At 29.3% G+C, this 18,727-nt stretch overlaps 1 protein-coding gene across 22 annotated transcripts in view; it reads left to right on the top strand.

Annotated features, from left to right (window-relative positions):
• The window catches only part of How (protein held out wings), a 130,821-nt gene that overhangs the window by 98,494 nt on the left and 13,600 nt on the right, over positions 1 to 18,727 (top strand). For 4 of the 22 annotated variants that reach the window (XM_076316122.1, XM_076316124.1, XM_076316125.1 and 1 more), the window contains exon 7: positions 9,780 to 9,907. The exons of 16 other annotated variants lie outside the window; for them this stretch is intronic. In XM_076316122.1, the coding sequence (XP_076172237.1) occupies positions 9,780 to 9,862 (83 nt within the window). In that variant the 3' untranslated portion in view covers positions 9,863 to 9,907. Of the gene's footprint in view, positions 1 to 9,692; positions 9,908 to 14,547; positions 14,662 to 18,727 lie in introns of those variants that run through there. 2 more of the 22 variants (XR_012992681.1, XM_076316127.1) reach the window with 2 other exon arrangements.

The raw sequence follows: 18,727 nt of genomic DNA on the forward strand, positions 1-18,727 counted from the left end.
ATCTTGCAACCATAGATCGAGTCTAAAACTATCACTTGTTCCTTTGTGGGATATTGAACTTGTCGCCTAAAACATTATAAAATTAACTTTTGCTGCAACCAAAGCTATATTTCCAGAAGAATTTAGCTAAAAACTTAGCCTCTCGTCAAGTGTCATTCGTTACAATTTACGGGGTGTGCAACAAAAAATGATCGAAAATCAACAAATGAGGACCCTCCTGATCCGTATACATACATCAAAGATTTTCTATATAAGTGTTAACATCTTTTGAAAATACTCTACATAATATTTATTCACAAATGTATCTGAAGCAAATAGTTTCAAATATTCTCATATCTGAAAAAAATTTAGATCTTATAGTTTTATTATGTTTTATTGATATGTATTCATCTTAGAGTTACAAGAACTTCCATTGCCTACTTAACTTTTTCCTCGTGCTCGCTCGCTCACCATTCTCCTTGCTCTATTCTTAGGTTTTTCTTTCTTCTTTCTATGCTTATACTTTTTAGTCTTGTTTTGTTTTATATTGACCTTTAATTGACCTTTATATAGAATGTTTCCTTTCTAATCACTTTATAATCACTTTATAAAGTTTAACTAAGTCGTATGAAATCATACTTATAGTCAATAAAATGTTTAGATAATTAAAAAATAAAATGTACCTTCATAGTAAATGTAATATTAAGAGTATCTTTTTTTAATAATTATGTTTCTAGAAACTTTCATGAAAAAGACAACAGATATTGGTTAAAGTTTTAAAATAATATATTTTATCCTTTCTTTACTTTTATATTTGTAATCATTTAATATTTAATGTTCTACTAATAAAATTCGAAAATAATGCTACCTTTATAAAAAAAGAAGTACCGAAATAATATTTTCAAATTATAGATAAATAAACAATATTAATACAGTATAGTCTGTCTAACAAGATTGTATCCGGTATATTTGCAAAACTATTTATTATATTATAATGAAATCAATTTTCCATACTCTACTTATTTAATACTAAAACAAATTGCATCTTTTGAGTACACTGTCGACTAAATTGATTGCATACTGTTAAGGTGAACACCTCCATACTTAACGTATTTGTTGTACTATTTGATAGTTCACACTTTGTTTTTTGAAGTTTTAACTTCACGTATCCCCAAACATTACCAATCAGGTTCGTATCAGGTGACTATAACGATCAATCCAAAACATTGATTCCCTTGCAGAATCTAATCTTCATTTTTTCTTTGGAACCACTTATTTGCAAATGGTACTAAAGTTCTCTGATAAATTTTAACCATCTTTTAGGCAACCAAATTATCTGTAAAAATAAATAATGAGCCAAATCCTTGCTTCGAGAAACAACTTCAAATGTGCACCTTTGCAGAATGTTTAACAGTCCTCTGAAGAAGTTTGTTCTTGGAAGTTGAACAAAATCGACGAGTAGTAGGTCATATTAAAAAAAAAAGGTTTGTTTAAAAGAATTATGTTGTCCTGATTTCGATCAATATTTAGGTATGCCTAAACGATTCTTCTCTCGATGTGCTCCGATATTTTACATTTTGAGTGCATAAGTGTACTCTGAATGGTCTCACGAGATATAATTAAATCTTTCTTTTTCAATATTACCTGTTTTCAATACAGGAATGGGCAAGGGTGTGTAGAAAACATCTTCACCATACGAACAAAAATTGAGACTTTCCCTAGATATAGGAATTTCCATGATTACGGTTACCAGATAAAAATTTTGTAGGACACGTTCTTGTTAGACAAACTGTACAAAATCGTAATTTTTCGATGTTATTTAAGGGATTGATTCATGAACAACTTGATTTATGTGATAATTCATTAATGTATGATTGTTAAATTGTTACCATTATTATAATTTGAACTTACAAATTCTATGTAAATACACAAATTTAATAACATTATTAAAAATGGTTACGAAACTATTTGCTTCATTTAATATTACGACCAGATAATTTTGATTAATAATTGTAATTTTAGAACTCGAATCGATTAATATTAATTTTAACTAAGTGGAAGTTAAATGTTCTAAATATTGAAGATTTTATTGTAGACAATTTATTATAATCATTTTTGACAATTCAACATTTCCTCTACAGTGACGCAGAGGTGTACTACTTTCATTATGCCTATAATAACATCGAAGATTCTCTCTCCTTCCCTCAACATTTTCGATTTCACACTTGTACATACTATATTTTCAAACAGTAGACAGCTATCGTATTGACGAATTTAATTCACAAAAGGCCATTAATAGGCCACTTGATGGATGACTATAGTTGTCCTCCACGAAACGATCTGTAGGTAGAAACGATTTTAGTTATTTACTGCATCATTGCGCAAATAATGCAAGAATCGTTTCATATTGAACATTTTTGAAATTACGTTATTTCGAACACTATTTTATTTTAAAAATAGCGTTTGAAAATAATAATAGTGCGCTCGAGGTAACGAAGGAATAAAATATTATTGTTTGTGGCACTGCTGTTAGCGGCCCGTAAGACCATACCGCTTTTTCGTTGACTCTGCCATAGCGAAAGGGTTAGTAATATAATGATTCAATATTAAATATTTAATCCAAAATGTTGTTTTCTATTTGTTTGCTTTTATAATTCAATGTATTTTTTTTTTTTTTTATAGATTTTCGTTGAAATTTGTAAAATAGGTCTTTAAAATGTACACAACTGCAGTAATTCCTCACTTAAAGAGAATTTTTATACTGGGACTTGAGATCGGGAATCGTTTCCATTAATGTTTATACATTTTCAACTCAAACGATCAGTAGTCGTGGTATCAGTAGTCATTTAACAACTTGAATGCCTGTACTTCAAAGTGGTGCAATACGCGTATCGATGTGGCAGTTAATACTGTAAAAAAAAAAAACACACATGAAAAATCTAAGTTACAGGACAAAGAAGTAGAAACGAATCTTATCCAGATTCAATAAACACGGTCTTATAGCCAACGAATCGTTACTTCGCTGAGAAAAACTCATTCAGCGACTCACACTTGACAAGTATATGACTTTACAGCCCTTTCGAAACTAACGTAACAAGATCATTATACTTCTACTGTTAATTGTACGTTTAGGAAAGAATCGCTTCTACGCTAGTGGTGATATTGTAACTAGGTTTTTCAACTGAGTATACTAAGTTGTTCAATAAGTTTTGATAAAAGTATAGTACTAGGTTGCTCAATAAGTTTTATCGAACGACAAAACTTATTGTACAACCTATTACGTACTCGGATAACTCGTTGTAGCTTAACCTCCTTATTGGACAATATCGTTATCTATGTCTCGTTTAAAGATCGCCGGTGGTCTCGTCTTTAACACGTTTACTGTCACACGTCACATATGGGTGATGCACCGATGTTCCTTAGAAATCATCACGTACGTGTAACAGCAATGATTTTCTATTTTATGTCCGAATGAACAAATGAAATATGATCTGTGAGCCAATATCATCGTTATGTGGCATACATTATTCGGTCGGTCGGTTTAACAATAATATATTCTATTTGTACAAAGTTAATTCTTTAAAATCTATTTTCTAAAAATACGTTGCTTATGTTTCATAATTATTTGAATTCGAAGTAACATTTTATCATTGTGCTAACATTGTAATATTTCGCGGAACATTTCGATTTAAAAAATTCAAGAGTAATTCGTGTAACATATAACTAAAAATATTCCAAATGAGTTCCTATGTAAATACATAAAAGTGCAATGAAAAATAGAAAAATTCTTAATTTGCAGTAAGTAGACACACGAATATCACGTATTCGGCATTGCTTTGAAGTTTCGATCGCTTACTTTTGCTTTGTCTCGGTCATTCTCGGTATTGCATTTCATTGCCTGCTTTCTTCGTGCAGTTTGTGTTTTATGCACCCGTTTGAGTTTGATCAGTTGTGAGACAAAATTTTCTGCCACATCTCAGTTAAAGGTAACTGAGGATGGTTGCGTGCTAGATCTTTAAGCGAGGAACTACTATATATTTATACAATTTTAAATTCTTCAAGATAAAGTAATTAATACTATTGCATTTTATTTATTTTAGTTCGGAAAATATATCTGGCAAAAATTGTATTATGCCGAGTGTTAACATTGTTGGAAAATATTTTGAATATGTATAAGTAAAATTTTCAAGTTACTTTATAGTTAATCGTCAAAAGTTATTAAACACAACAACTGTAGTATATGAGATATATTGCTGTAATATCTTGCTCATTTTGCAAAAATTACTTTATTATCAATTAGAATAAATTCAGAGGATCGCGCATAAAAATTTTAATGGTCAAAAAATAATGTCCACCATAGTCTCCAATGTCCATGCATGCAAAAAGAGCAGTTGGTCATCCCTGCTATAAAGATTACTGTTAACCCTTAACTACTATATACGTTAAAACTTATATAACTGTGTTATTAGATACATATAAGTGCTGAATAAAGATAAAATCCAATTACAAAAACTTTATACATTAATAGTGAAGAGATCCAAGCTTGATAGAACAATAGCAAATGTATTGAAAACCTTTTTTTCTTTGTAATTATCTATTATCACCATTTATATGCCATTTTAATTATAACTAGTTTATGAGGTTGGTTTTTGTTTTTTCTTAAAGAATCTTGTGAATTTTGACAAAAAGAATAAGTTACGAACAAAAATCAAACATTGTTCACAAACCAGATCATATATTTTTATAACATCGTATATAATTGCAGATTGGAACATTAGATTGTGTGTAGGGTTACTTTGTTTTTTCGTTTCAAACAAGAACTTTTAACAGAAACACACATACGTGTACTATTAGTACACTACCACATATACTCAAAGAAACGAAAAATACAAATAAAACTGTCATATGTAATAGACCAGATATTACGCTACTTGACAAAAATAAAAAGAAAACATAAATAATAAGAAATAGACATCACATTCCCGAACGATACAAACATAATACAAAAGGAACAGGAAAAAATTACGAAATACATACCACTAACAAACGAAATTAGAACAATATTAGCACAAGTAGTCAAGCTTGAAGCACAAGTAGAACATTCTTTATCAAAATTATCTACTTCATCTTTCCTAAGGTTGTAATAGATGATAGTTTCAGGCTTGTTCGTATCAGAACCTTAACTTACAGAATGTTGCATTAATAAAATTAAAGTTACTGATTTTTGCTTTGCAAAAAACATATGAAAGAATGGTTATTTTTTCTGCAAAACTAAATAGTGACAAATGCGATTCTCGAACTTTATTTGACAAAAACAGGACAGGAATCTCTTATAATTTTGTTTTCAAAGTTCCAACATAAATAAGACCTCTTTTAGATAATTCTTTTACACGTTTGATGGAACTGAACCAATTGTCCCCAATTACGTTACTCCTCGTATTTTCCATTGGTTTTTTAATCTTGTGATTGCTTCAGGTGGTATAGCGAACCTTTGTCTTTCATTATCTGCCAACAAAATTTTGATCAGTAAACCATCTAGGAAATAAAGAAATAGAGAAGAATAAAAATTAGAAGTGGTGTCACAGATGTACCATAGTAGTTAAGGGTTGAAAAATTAATTGGAATCGGTCCAACGAAAGGAGTCTGAAATCGATGTATATTTATACCGACCACGAACAATTCCACATCATAATGAACAAACTATTGTTCATAAAAGTAATATCTTATTTCCATATGCTTAGATAGAAATCTGAGAATTCGAAAGTATTGTACTCATGCCTCTCGAGCACGTGCATTTCTTTAGATCTGCTGACTTGTCTCGTTGGATCGACTATAAATATACTAATATATAAAAATTCTGAAAAAATATTGTAAATTACAATTCTAAAAATATATCAATGATATATACATAATTTCTATCTTCTTTAAAAACAGAAATAGATTTATCCTTTCAAATGTCTCGAAAAGAAAGCGTTTTAATCTTAAGTAAACAATAGGTATAAAAAGAATACCTAGGGACCAGACAGGTGATGTTTTAAGAATTATTAATTCTAACGTATTTGTTAATGCTTAAATATACATAAATATCTGCATTTTTCTAATATTGAGTAGTAATAGACTGAGATACAGACCGCAATTCAAATACTTTTATGAATATTAATAATGTCTTTCATTTTCTGCCATAAACTGCAAGTATCCTTTGGAATGTTAGTTTGTTCTACCTCATGAAATAAATTTTGAATTAGGTTCTTTCATCGCAAATAATTATTTTCTTTGACAATTCTTATCAGTACTGTACACTAATGTAAATAATAGAAATGGGTGTACAAAGTAACATCCTGTAAGGACGAAAATAATCGTTTATATAATATATTTATGTAAGTAGTTAAGGGTATTGAAAAGTATTATGTAGAAAATGATGAAAATCATACAAATTAGTTTATATTAATCTATAATTATTTAATTATATTTTTGTAATTATTTTATCATTCTGTATTATGATAATGTCTAGAAGTGAAAGGACAAGTATACAAAACGCCGAGTGCGAATACTTATTATTTCTATAAATGCATAATGTTAGATAAGTTTTAATTATATAAAACAATGTGCCTGTTTTTCAATTCAGCAATAAGAATTGAATCATATTAATAAATAAAGAGCAATTGTATTTTGTTTGTTAATTTGCATTTTAATATAAAGCGCAAAGAATTTTTATGTATGAAACTTGCTGAAGGTAGAGGTAGGGAGTCTGAAAGCCGTGTATAAAAATTTTCATTGTATTAAATATTTTCAGTGCACATTATTACTTCATATTAATATGTGCTATATTTAACAGTTTATAAATTTCAATACAAAAAACAAAGATAATTCGTAATGCGTATGCATATTTCATGATCAAAAAGATTCTCTAACAAGAATAGTCTATAACAAATTCTTGGGGATTTTTAAGAAATTTGAAAAAATGAATATAGGTATAGATCGCAGTCATAGATAACAATCTCTAGAATATTTCACTCCAATATATATATTTTTTATAAACAAATCAAATTTGAAACACAGAGGTCTTTAAGTTTGACTATTTCTTAAAAAAAAATTTTCGGGCAAGTTTTTTTCAATTTTTTTTCATAATTAAATTGCATACAATCTTGTATGCTAAGTATTACAATCTTTTCACATAAATTTATCTTGATAAATATGCAGATGACACTTGATAATAATTTAATACACATTCTAAAAAATAGGCTGAACCTTAGAATCCTGAAATTGTGACTTTCTTTAAAATAAATAAATATATGTGTATCACATTAACTAAATACATATATAATACATATATACATACATTTATATATTATATAGTGTGTATGTGCATGCGTGTGATGTGTATACAGTATACTACTCTTTATGAAAGTATTAGTAATGGATTCAGAAGGTCTATCCGAATGAAAAGAAATTCAAACATGATCTCCTCAAACTATTTTAATTATACGTAGTTGAATGTTTTTTAGAAATTATTCAACTAAACTATAATTAAAAATAGTCTAAAGCTTTATTAATACACAGTAGAGAATTTTTTGTCGGAACTGGTCAAACTCAAACGAGTCCTGCTCAAAGAGGACAGTGAATGGGATACAATGAGATGAAGCTCGGCCAATCGAATTTTGTTTTCATAAGTGTGATAATATATTTTTGAAAGTAATGGCCGTTTGAGTCGAAAGAACACGAATAGTGGCGGGTTTGACTCCTGAGCACGAAACAGAGCAACAAAATTTATCAATACCCGAAACATTACTGTACAAGACAGTTAATCTTTCAAACTTTCAAATCGTTATTCTTGATTGTTTATTTAAAAAAACACATTGAAATGAAATATATTCTACAGAATGTCATCTTTGATCTCGATATTTCTCATTGTAATTTGATTAAAATCCTTGGGAGATCAAGTGTAGATTCTCTTTGTATGTAGGTATACGATAAATGTACAAAACATTGAAGTAGCATCGGAATTTCAAACTTGTTTTTTTAGAATTTAAGATATACGCAGAACAATTTTCTTTTGAATTATCATTTTATTTTTATTCAACAAATCACCTTGCCTTTGTATTCTGAGTTTTGTGATCTTCTGTACATATGTATATAAAATAAATTATGCGCCATAGTGCACGTATATGAATAAAATGAATTGATGACAAATTCAATACGTACATATAATAATAAATTTCTAGATCCATTAGTTATGCACGCATACACGCAAATATCCTGATAATTCTATCGTTAACAATTTCTTAAAATTGGCTTGAAAAATACTTAAAATGTTCACAAAATTAAAGAATCGATTAGCACAAAAACTGTTCAAGGGACAGGAATATTCACCTTTCCTCAAAGGTACAAGACATCTAAATAAGAAAACGGTTCCTCCAACGAGGAAAATTGTATTATACGCTTGTATACCTTCTGCAATTTAACATACAATTATCATTAATTTGTTGTTGTATGTATAGAGTATTCAACGATTTTTAAATTTGTTTAAAAAAATATTCTATACCTAAGTCTATGTAAAAAAATATAATTTTTACTATAATAAATATGCTCACATCTTTTAAACACTCGAGTAATATTTTACAAAATATAAGAAAACTAAAATGATCAATACATACTCTTGGAATAAAATTTGATTGTAATTTAAATTATGTAATAATGGCTTATAGTATTTTTCATAAGTATTAATTTACATAGCCTACGCGTATAAGTATCTGACATCATATATGGAGTGTTTACATTATTATTATTATTTTCTTATGAATCAATGGCGTAAGAACGGAATGGGAGAAGAAACAACTTCATTCTTTTTATACAAAATTTACAATAAATTTACAAACATGAATACGAGCAATATTTGTTTAAATCGAGAGTTACAAATATATTTGTATTATATACATAAAAGCAACTGTCAAGATAAATCCAGCAACACATCGCACTATAATTTTCAAAGTCGTGTAATGCAATAAATAAACAATAATAAAGTAGAATACATTGAAATTGGAGTTTTAAGAGAAATTTGGAAATTTAACAGTTGCTTAATCCTTGTGTGAACATTATTATATTACATGTTGATTACTAAATACGTTGCAACAGCTACTAGCGCATAATATAACAATTATCATCCTCAAAAATTTTTAAACATATTTATAATTCAACATTTATTGTAAATTTTTATAACTGGCTTAGGTATTCCTTATAAAAGGTATTGTCTGTTCGTCCATTTTGTTTTGTGTCATTCATATAAGAAAGATACTAGACAATAATAACATGAACAATCAAACAATTTTATATTAGCATATTTTTTGTATTAATTTTACATTAATACATTTTTTATATCAAATTTCTATACAAACATTTATGTATATATATATAAAGCCCGTCATTTCACTTTCTTTCGTATAAAACTTACTACTCCCAATATTCCAAGTCTGAAGGACACGATCGAACGCAAACTGGTAAACGAGAAATAATTAATCGAATCGTTGCAGTGTATAAACTTAATGTGATTACAATCATTACTTTAATTCTGATGCATACAGAAATAAGAACAGTGCGCCAGTACAAATGTCCAAGATCGCTGAAAACATCATGTAGTGAAAAAAAAAACAAATGTATTAGCTTATGTTTCGATCGCGGCCTTATGCAAAATTTTAATTCGCTATTATTGTTTATAGCGGTAGTTAAGTGACTTGCCGAGGACTGGAAAATGATTAATACATGTGGACGCAGATGAATTATACACATTTGTATGTTGGGGACAGGTGCAGCAGCCGCTGCGAAACAGCGTAGGCACCTGGGTCAGATTCGCGAGCACCCTTATCAAAGGGCTGGTGCTTTGTCGTGAATTCGGAGAGCGCAATCACAATACTGTACGCGCCTCCGCGAAGAGGTTAGTTCTCCACAAACGTTAAATTTTTTTATTTTACTTCAGTACTCTCTTACGATATATTACATTATTAGTATATACATTTCTTTCCACACATAGCTCACATATATTTTCAGGCAAAAGTTTTGTTTACGAAATGCTTTAATTTTCTGCGAACTTTCTCAATTTTAATTTTCATTAACAAATAAGATTATCGAAGCATCCTACTTTAAGTAAACGATACGATACGCTATGAAATAACATTTTTTTTTAGATTATCGTTGTTTCATGCAGAGTTTTGATGTCAGAATAATATTCGTTACATAGAACATTATAAAATCAATCCCAAAACTTGTACAGTTGATTAATTTAGTTAGACAATCTTATACTAGTTGTGTATTTCTTTGCACAGTTTTCAAGTATTATGAATTAAAATAGTCAAAGTTGCAGTTTAAAATTTATTCATTTAATAATATATTAAACAAACAAGTTCAAAGTAATTCATTTAATAATAATAATGATATTGAATATAAAATAAAACATTGAAGTGACAATCGAATAGTTCATAATGTATATTATCTATTTAATGTATATAATATATCTGTCTTATTGTTTACATAACGTTTTGAAAAATATTTTACAGTAATTGTTTATGCCATTTTTATTAATGTACTTTCACCTTCAAGTTCTTGATGAAATTCTTATATATTCTGAACTAAAATTCGTCCTTACATCAATATAGTTTAGAATTTGAAGAATTGAAAGGTCAATCCATCACAATGAATTAGTTACAGCTGATACAATTATTTCGCGTACATTTGCTGCAGACATTTGCATGGTATACAACAAAAAAAGATGGGTTTTAAACTCATGTTATAAAATTACATTGACCATAGACATTAAGCTATCAAATTGTTTAAAAAGATGTTTTCTTAAACTAGTAAGTACCTATGCAAATGACTGAATTTGTCATGTTTTTATGTAATATTTTTATTTTTCTACTCACCTATGAAGTTTCATTCAAATTGACACCTTATATGGTTACCCCATTAACACGTTGACTGCCACGTAAGTTTTCTATATTTAAAGATACTCTTGACATTTGTTTAAACCATAGTGTAAAAAGTAGAAAAATTCGATAATTTATCTGTGTACTTCTTATCCTATAGTATTACTAACGACACAAAGATTATTTGGAAGTTTACAAGTATTAGGATTCATTTCTTGTGAGCTATTGAAACAAACGTAAATTTGGAGCACCTGTTACTAGTGATCACCATGTCACTCAACGTGTTAATATTTAATTTAAAATAACAATTTTATTTATTCCATACTTTTATTTTTTTAATATTTTATTGTTCAATACAAAATGTAATCAGTATTTATAAACTGTTTGATCAAACATTATTACTATATTCTACTAGTGCCATTGATAAAAAGAAAGAAATACCATATAAATACATGACCATCAATGTTTCTATTTTAATTATTAAAACTTGTAGATTAGTACAAAGATTTCAGAATTCAAATAAACTCTCAAATATATAAACACAACTGAGTGTGTCATTAACACAGCAGAATGTAAACAAATTATTGTCAGATATGGAATAACAATAAGTTTCTGATAGTATTGGTTTATGAAAGAAAGCATTCATAAACCTATGTTTGTATGAAATATTTCACTATTTGAACAAGTAATTTTGGAAGTAAATGGATAAATGGATAAATGAAACAAGTGAAAATTACCTAAAAGTAGTATTAAAAACATAAAAGTTGGAGAAAATTTATTGAAATTAGTTAAAGCTTACTTTCGTTTTATCTGACACAACATAAATTTAGAATTTAGTAAAAATTCCATTTTCCTCTTTAGGTGTGTACATTTAAATCATGCAGATTTATATAAAAAATTTCAATTATGAAATGTAAATATTTATTTACAAATTTTAATATAATTACATGATGGAATGGTTATATTAACCCTTACCACTCCTATATCACGTGTGGCTCGACATCGCATTTCTTATATCAACTTGAATGTCGAGCTAGACTCGTCATTATACAGCAACCTTACTACTTAATATAAATGAAAAATATATTTGTTAGACACTCTGCACTGTTACAATACAACATTTTATTGGAACACTCTTTTTTTATCTATTTTGTAAATTAATTGAGGATTTACTGGTAAGTAAACAAAAAAATTAAGGAGTGCAAAGAGTTAACTCTCACGTAGTAGTGCTTGGATCTTTTTAAATTTTAATCTGTTAGAGAATAACATATTCAAATCCGAAGTCTAAAATGATTTGGTTCATTGGGCATAAATTAAAATGTACATTGTTTTTTAATTCTCTTTCTTTACATTCTTTATGTTCCCTGCCTTCATTTGGATGTTGATAATTTCTTTGTTAATTCTCTTATCTTTTATTTATTACAAAATTCTTATTTATTATGTATATAGTATAATCGTAATCTTTGAAATACAGTGTTGTCTCCAGAATTGGTAGTTTATAACTATTCTAGAACTAGCTAGCAGGTCATTATCTCCACTCAACAGGGAGAGTGGAGCTTCTAATTAGAGGTGGAAGGAGCCAACCTCAAGGTTTAGTCAGATTGGTGATTAGATAGCCTTTGCTGACATTTAAACATAATCTCATGAACAAAATTTTTTAAATTCGTGTAGTTTGATTTCACTTTTATAAAAATGTTCCTTATATCTATGAGGCTTATCTTATGAAAATGAGACTAAATATGATATAATTAAGATGATTCTAAATTGATAATAATATCATCATACATAATGCACATAAACGTACTGTGAAATGGACGATTAAGAAGTACATAGATAAAATAAGTCCTCTCTTTTAAATTAATATAAAATTTTTACTGTTTTTTTTCATCAAAAAATGCAAACTTTCAATATCTTCAGTGTCATTTTTATCCACTGCATGTGACCTACAGTTACCTACTAGAAGAATTATATTCCCTTGTATGCTTAGAAAATATGTGCTTCAAACGTGCTTGAAGCACTTAAAATATACAATCATAAAATAATGTAAATTTGATTAAAGAAAACTTATATGTATGTAACTCTTATATTTCTTTTGATTCACCCTCATTCTTTTTCATTTGTGTTCACTCAATCATACACTTTCTTTTCTTGTCATCGTCGGCAAAACATAAAAGTCAACACTCGAATCGTTGAAATTGAGCAAGCTCCATAAACTTAATCGCTTCCACAATTGGAGTCTCATACTGCCACTTCTGAAGATAACACTGTATTACATTTTGTATTAAAGTGTAGTAAATGAAAATCTAATATTCCTTTAAATGATGTTCAGTTCATGAGAAATATAGTAATATATAGATATACAGTAACACCCGGATATTTGTCCAACTTTGACGAAGAGAATCAAACAGTTACACTATAATTAAGCTAGATAGAAAAACATTAGCAGTAAACTTCGGTCTACTGATCTGAAATTAATAGGTGCATTTTGTATATATTGAATTATAATCTTTACGAGAGTAATGGACTGACAAAGCTTTTCTGATGAAAATAAGAACAAGCAGAACGTCCTTCATCTATGAACTAACAAACATAATCTCTAGAAAGACTAGATTATATGAACACACATATACAAATAAGTTCATACATTCCGTTGGTGTACAGATTCTTTCAGTTTTTTGTCGAATCTTGATCGAATATTGTTTCTTTAATAAGTTATACAATTGACTAAAAACAGTTTTTAATCATATCAATTATGCAAAATAGATTGACAAAAGTATCGATAAAACGAAAACTAGTGATATTTATTCGACGTTTAAGAAACTTTGCATTGGTGCTATATCAAATTATTCAGAGGATAATAATAACGATAGTTATAGTGAACGATTAATAATAAATTTAATGAATGATTTATTTTTAAATCTCATGTTAATAATTTTCCTACGAGAGGAGTTATAAAAATTGAGTTGAGGCATGTTATCGTGCACGATTCACGAAAAATGTCCGATAGCCAACTACTAGTCTAGCATAGCACTTTATGGTTAAAATTTTGAAATTAATTCAGAATAATTTTCATGTCTTTGAAAAAAAAGTAGTAGGAGTTGAAAATTAATGAAATTGTTTACACGTGTGTACTCTCAAACGTACAAATACGTCCTAAAACTTTCCTTTTTTGAAAACAAATAAGATTAAACATTTACTATATTAATGACCTCAGTAGCATATTGACTTTTCTCTTAAATAGCTAGAATTCATTTAATCTAGTACATTTACCAGCACAAAACTTATTAGAACTAGTTTCTTTCGGATTTATCGTTTAATATATAAGTAAATATAATCTAAATTATATCGTGTTTGATCTCATTTTAATGAGAAATATCTGACAAATGTACAACAATAACATTTTTATTAACAAAAGACCAATAATAAAAAAAGTTCATCTTTGCATTAGTTCATCGACACAAGCATTTATCTTATCGGCTAGTGTCACATTGTAGTCAACTGAAGTGTTACATTAATCGCTTGACTAGTTCCAAGGGAAACCTCTCACACCCCAATAGTAGTAGGGATAAACTTATCACACTTATTGTGGACATCAATTTTACATTTATCGCAACAATACTATACATTTTTTGATATCGACATCATTATGCTACAGAAGGTAGCTGAGGCCCGCCGCGACACTGAAAGAGAGAAGGTGAAACAAAACGGTCTTCGTTAGGCGGGTCTTTGACCGGAATCTACGGACGAGAAGATTAATAATTAGTAAAATGTGAGTCATCAAAGTCATCTGTTCTGTAACGAACTGTTTAGTTCTAAAAAGTTTTGTGCCAGCCAGTACAAATAGAAATTGGTGCGCGTGCTCCTGCATGCTCCTCTTACCTCTAGTAGTGCTTAATAAATAAAAAATATGATAGAAATGACTCTGTTGATATTTATCCGGGTTAAAAAGTGGACAATTATTCGGGTTACTGTATAGACTGTATACCGCTCCAGGAGTGCTGGAAATTAGTATTTTTTTATTTTAACTTTTTTTTCGGTTTCCAAGTTGATGTACTCAAGTTTATAAAGGAAAAATTACTCTGTGTACAAATTTACTGTTACATTACATTGTTCTTAATGATACTTTTGTTGGAACTACTTTTTCTAAGATTTATTTTATACAAACACATTATACAATTCTTTCTTGTTAATTTCAAAAGGGATAACAATTTATTTTTTCAAATTTGTAGTGTGAAACTCAAATACAATTCTTATACATTTCAATGAATATTTTGCAATTAGAGAAATACATAAATTACTTTTGAAACATCTGTTATTAATGCACATGGAAAACATTGTAATTCATAACGTTGCTGCAGACAAATTCAAGAATAGACAGAGATCATACTTAAAATATGTATACAACATTAAAACTATGTAATTTTGTATATTTACTTGTTGTATCTTTAAACTATAATATGTACATTGTACTATGTGTTTTCAACCACTTTTACATATAATTACAGATAGAAAGAAAAATATTTATGGATGGTTTGTACATGTTTGCATTTTATCCGTTACAATCTTTTGTGGTCAGATTACTGAACGATGGATTGGTTAGAGCTATTATATAAGAGGTACAATACAACAGTATATATGTACTTGAAGAATGTCCTGTAAAATGCATAAACAATGTAAAGTTTTCTTTCTTTAATGAATTTCTATTTACATATAAAAGATAATATGTGTTATTAATGTTTATTAAAAGAATTATACCTTAAAGTTTTGAAGTGTAAGATACCTTGCAAAGCAGTATCCAATGTGAAGACCATGTTTCTGAAGAGAAATATCGGATAGATACGCAAATGCATGTTTTTCTCTCTTAATTTTGTAATTTGTATAGTAAAAGTTGAATAACTGCATGAAAATCGTAACCTGAGCCAGGCACTTATATATATATTTTTTTTTACGCGGGCGAAATTTTCGAAAGTCTCCCCGGACTCCTTGGGGTAGGGCCGAGAAGAATGTGGGATTCCCTGCATCCGGAAACACCGGGATCCCTCGTGCAACTCGGTCACCACGCCCTTTCACAATCCCCTTTGGGATTCCCTGCCTCCGTCTACCGTCGACGCTTATCTTGTATTCCTTATAGCAAGGTCACCCACCTCCCGGGTGAGGCAGGAGCGGAGACACGAGGCGTGAGGCTAACGTGTCTCCGCCCACTACTATGGGGGGGAGGGGACTCTCTCACGGCCCGTTATTTCTCGCTGCTGAGCATACCTCTCACCACGCCCGGCAATGAGAGATCCGCCCCTATTATCACGCCCAGGACACGGTGCTCACCCGCCCAGACGGGGCACACCTCCAGTGTATGCTGCGCTGTGTCCTAGTCGCCTCTTTGTCTATACTGCTCGAACTGTCCCTCGAAGCTCATTTTTGTTTATAAAAAGAAAAGAATAATACGTGAAAGAGAAAGAGGCCCGAGAATCGAGGTGAGAAAAGAAACATATCGGTGAGATTTTGAATGAAACTTCTACATTGTATTTTTGAGGATTTTCTAATTAAAATTGAAACCACACACGTTATAATGGAATTATAAATATAATACGTTATATTTATTTATTTATTTATGTGGTGAGAATAAAATGATTGACTGTCGAATTCCGTAACATCTCTACACCATGGAAATCAGAGACCCTTTAGTGTTTATTTCTTATCACCCGGCTAGGCTGGAATACTCGAAACATTGCGCGTTCCATCCTCGATTTGTATATTGAATATTTCCCCACATTTAATAGTTCGTTAAATATCGTTTATATATATCATATATTAAAATTTTTAATTCGTCAGACTGTATCCTATTTGATTTAATTTCAATCAGAAAAAAAACTCATAAATATATTGCTCAAAAGTTTTATTAAAGAAAAAAATATAAATAAAAAGGTTTCACGAATATGCGAGCTCAGATCGAGTAACAGTGTCCGGCCACTGTGTTTCGTGACGTGTCAAGGAGATTACCTCATAATGGTGGGGATGAACAACAGACAATTATGCCGCAGATCGTTTCTCACAGTTACTCAACTTTTACTGTATATAGAATTCAGACTTTACAGTTTCCTTAATCATTATAGTAAATTACATGTACTTCTTGTCTATTCAGTCTTTATTGCTTCGATGAAAAAGATAGAATAATATCAGATGTATATAATAGTAAAAATGATCAATTAACTATCTTATCAGAAAAAAATTCTTATATTTTATCAACTCGAAACAAACATAAATAAAGGTTCGAGAATAAAATCTCGTGTAGTGAAAACATAATATTACGTTTTTAAAGTATTCAAAATGTTACCTATTAAATGTAACACACCCAAGTAAAACAATTTCAATGTTCTAGCGAGTCTAGCTCATTCACTACTTGATCACAAAGGGTTAATATATAGAATTGACCATGAGGAATTATGATTTTTATTGATATTTTTTTTGCTGATGCACACTATTAAATTATATCAAAATCTTACTAAATCGTACTAAAATTAATTTGATATATATTTCAATGCATTGTTAAACAAAATAACATCCAAAGGGGTCCAATTTGGACCAAAAATGAAGAGAAAAAAACATTCGATAATATAATTTCTACATAATATGTTTATAGTACAGTTAGTTCAAGGTTTACGGTTCGAATTTTGCCTAATTTTTGTAGTCCTTATTCTCATGTACATCAGTTTGAAGAACTGGTTTCGCGACGTGTGTCGCCTCGACATTACCTATCTAAAATAAATGAACGTGCCCAAACCATTATTCAACTCGCACTTAATATTTCTCACTGTAATTTTTTGCCCACCCTGAGTCAAACAAAAATTTCTGGAACAACTACCTCTCGCGATAACTGTTCAAATATGGTCCCGACCGATGAACCGTAAATCCGCTACTACTGTACTTCGTTATAAATATTTGCACATCAAATTTAAACATATTCAGTTTCTTATGATTCCTACACAGTTAGACCCAGTTGATGCATTGTATTCAACTTCTTTGTACAATATTTTTCAAAATATATGAGCATAATTTCAGAGGAAAATTTAACATATTAAAATAAGAAAAAAAATTTAATAAACATACACCCAATATGACCTTGTGTTCTATTTATGGCTATTTTTGTCTACCTGTGATTCTTTCAATAAATTGAACTCTTTCTATGTTAACATACTCTGCACATTCAAGAAAGTTGCCAGCTAATTCGAACAATTGTACCTGATACTTTTGAACAAATGAGAAGTTCCATGATAAGATGTTTCGAAGCCTACATTTGGGTCGAAAGTAACTACTTCAAACAACTTCTGTGAAGATAATTGAACAAGTGATATAGTAATACAAAAATCGCTATAATTCAAAAACAAGGTCATATCAGACACATGTTTATATAAATTTTTTTCCTTTTTTTTTTGCATATTGAGTTCGCCTCTAAAGTTATGCCAACATATTGTAAAACATCCTGTATGGATATTTAACTCTACGCATAAAAAACAGTGTATCAAAATATTTATTTTATGCATAATATTTTTTCTGTCTATTGTAATTAAGTATAAAAGGTGACGATAATTTAATTTTTTGGATGAAATTAAAACAATTAAATACAAATCTGTCTTATTGTTTGGCCCAAGGTTTACATTCTGTACTACTCTCAGACCATAGTAGAATATAATATAAAATATAAAGTTAATATTAAATCTTTAGAAAATATTTGAGGTATTCTACATTTGTTTGCTATTAAATTATTGTCGAATAATCATACAGTACCTAATAATTGTATAATAATTTAATGTTGATGTTGACTTACAAACTTTGTTTAT

Source organism: Ptiloglossa arizonensis, chromosome 7 (genome assembly GCF_051014685.1).
Source record: "Ptiloglossa arizonensis isolate GNS036 chromosome 7, iyPtiAriz1_principal, whole genome shotgun sequence".
Taxonomy (NCBI): Eukaryota; Metazoa; Arthropoda; class Insecta; order Hymenoptera; family Colletidae; genus Ptiloglossa; species Ptiloglossa arizonensis.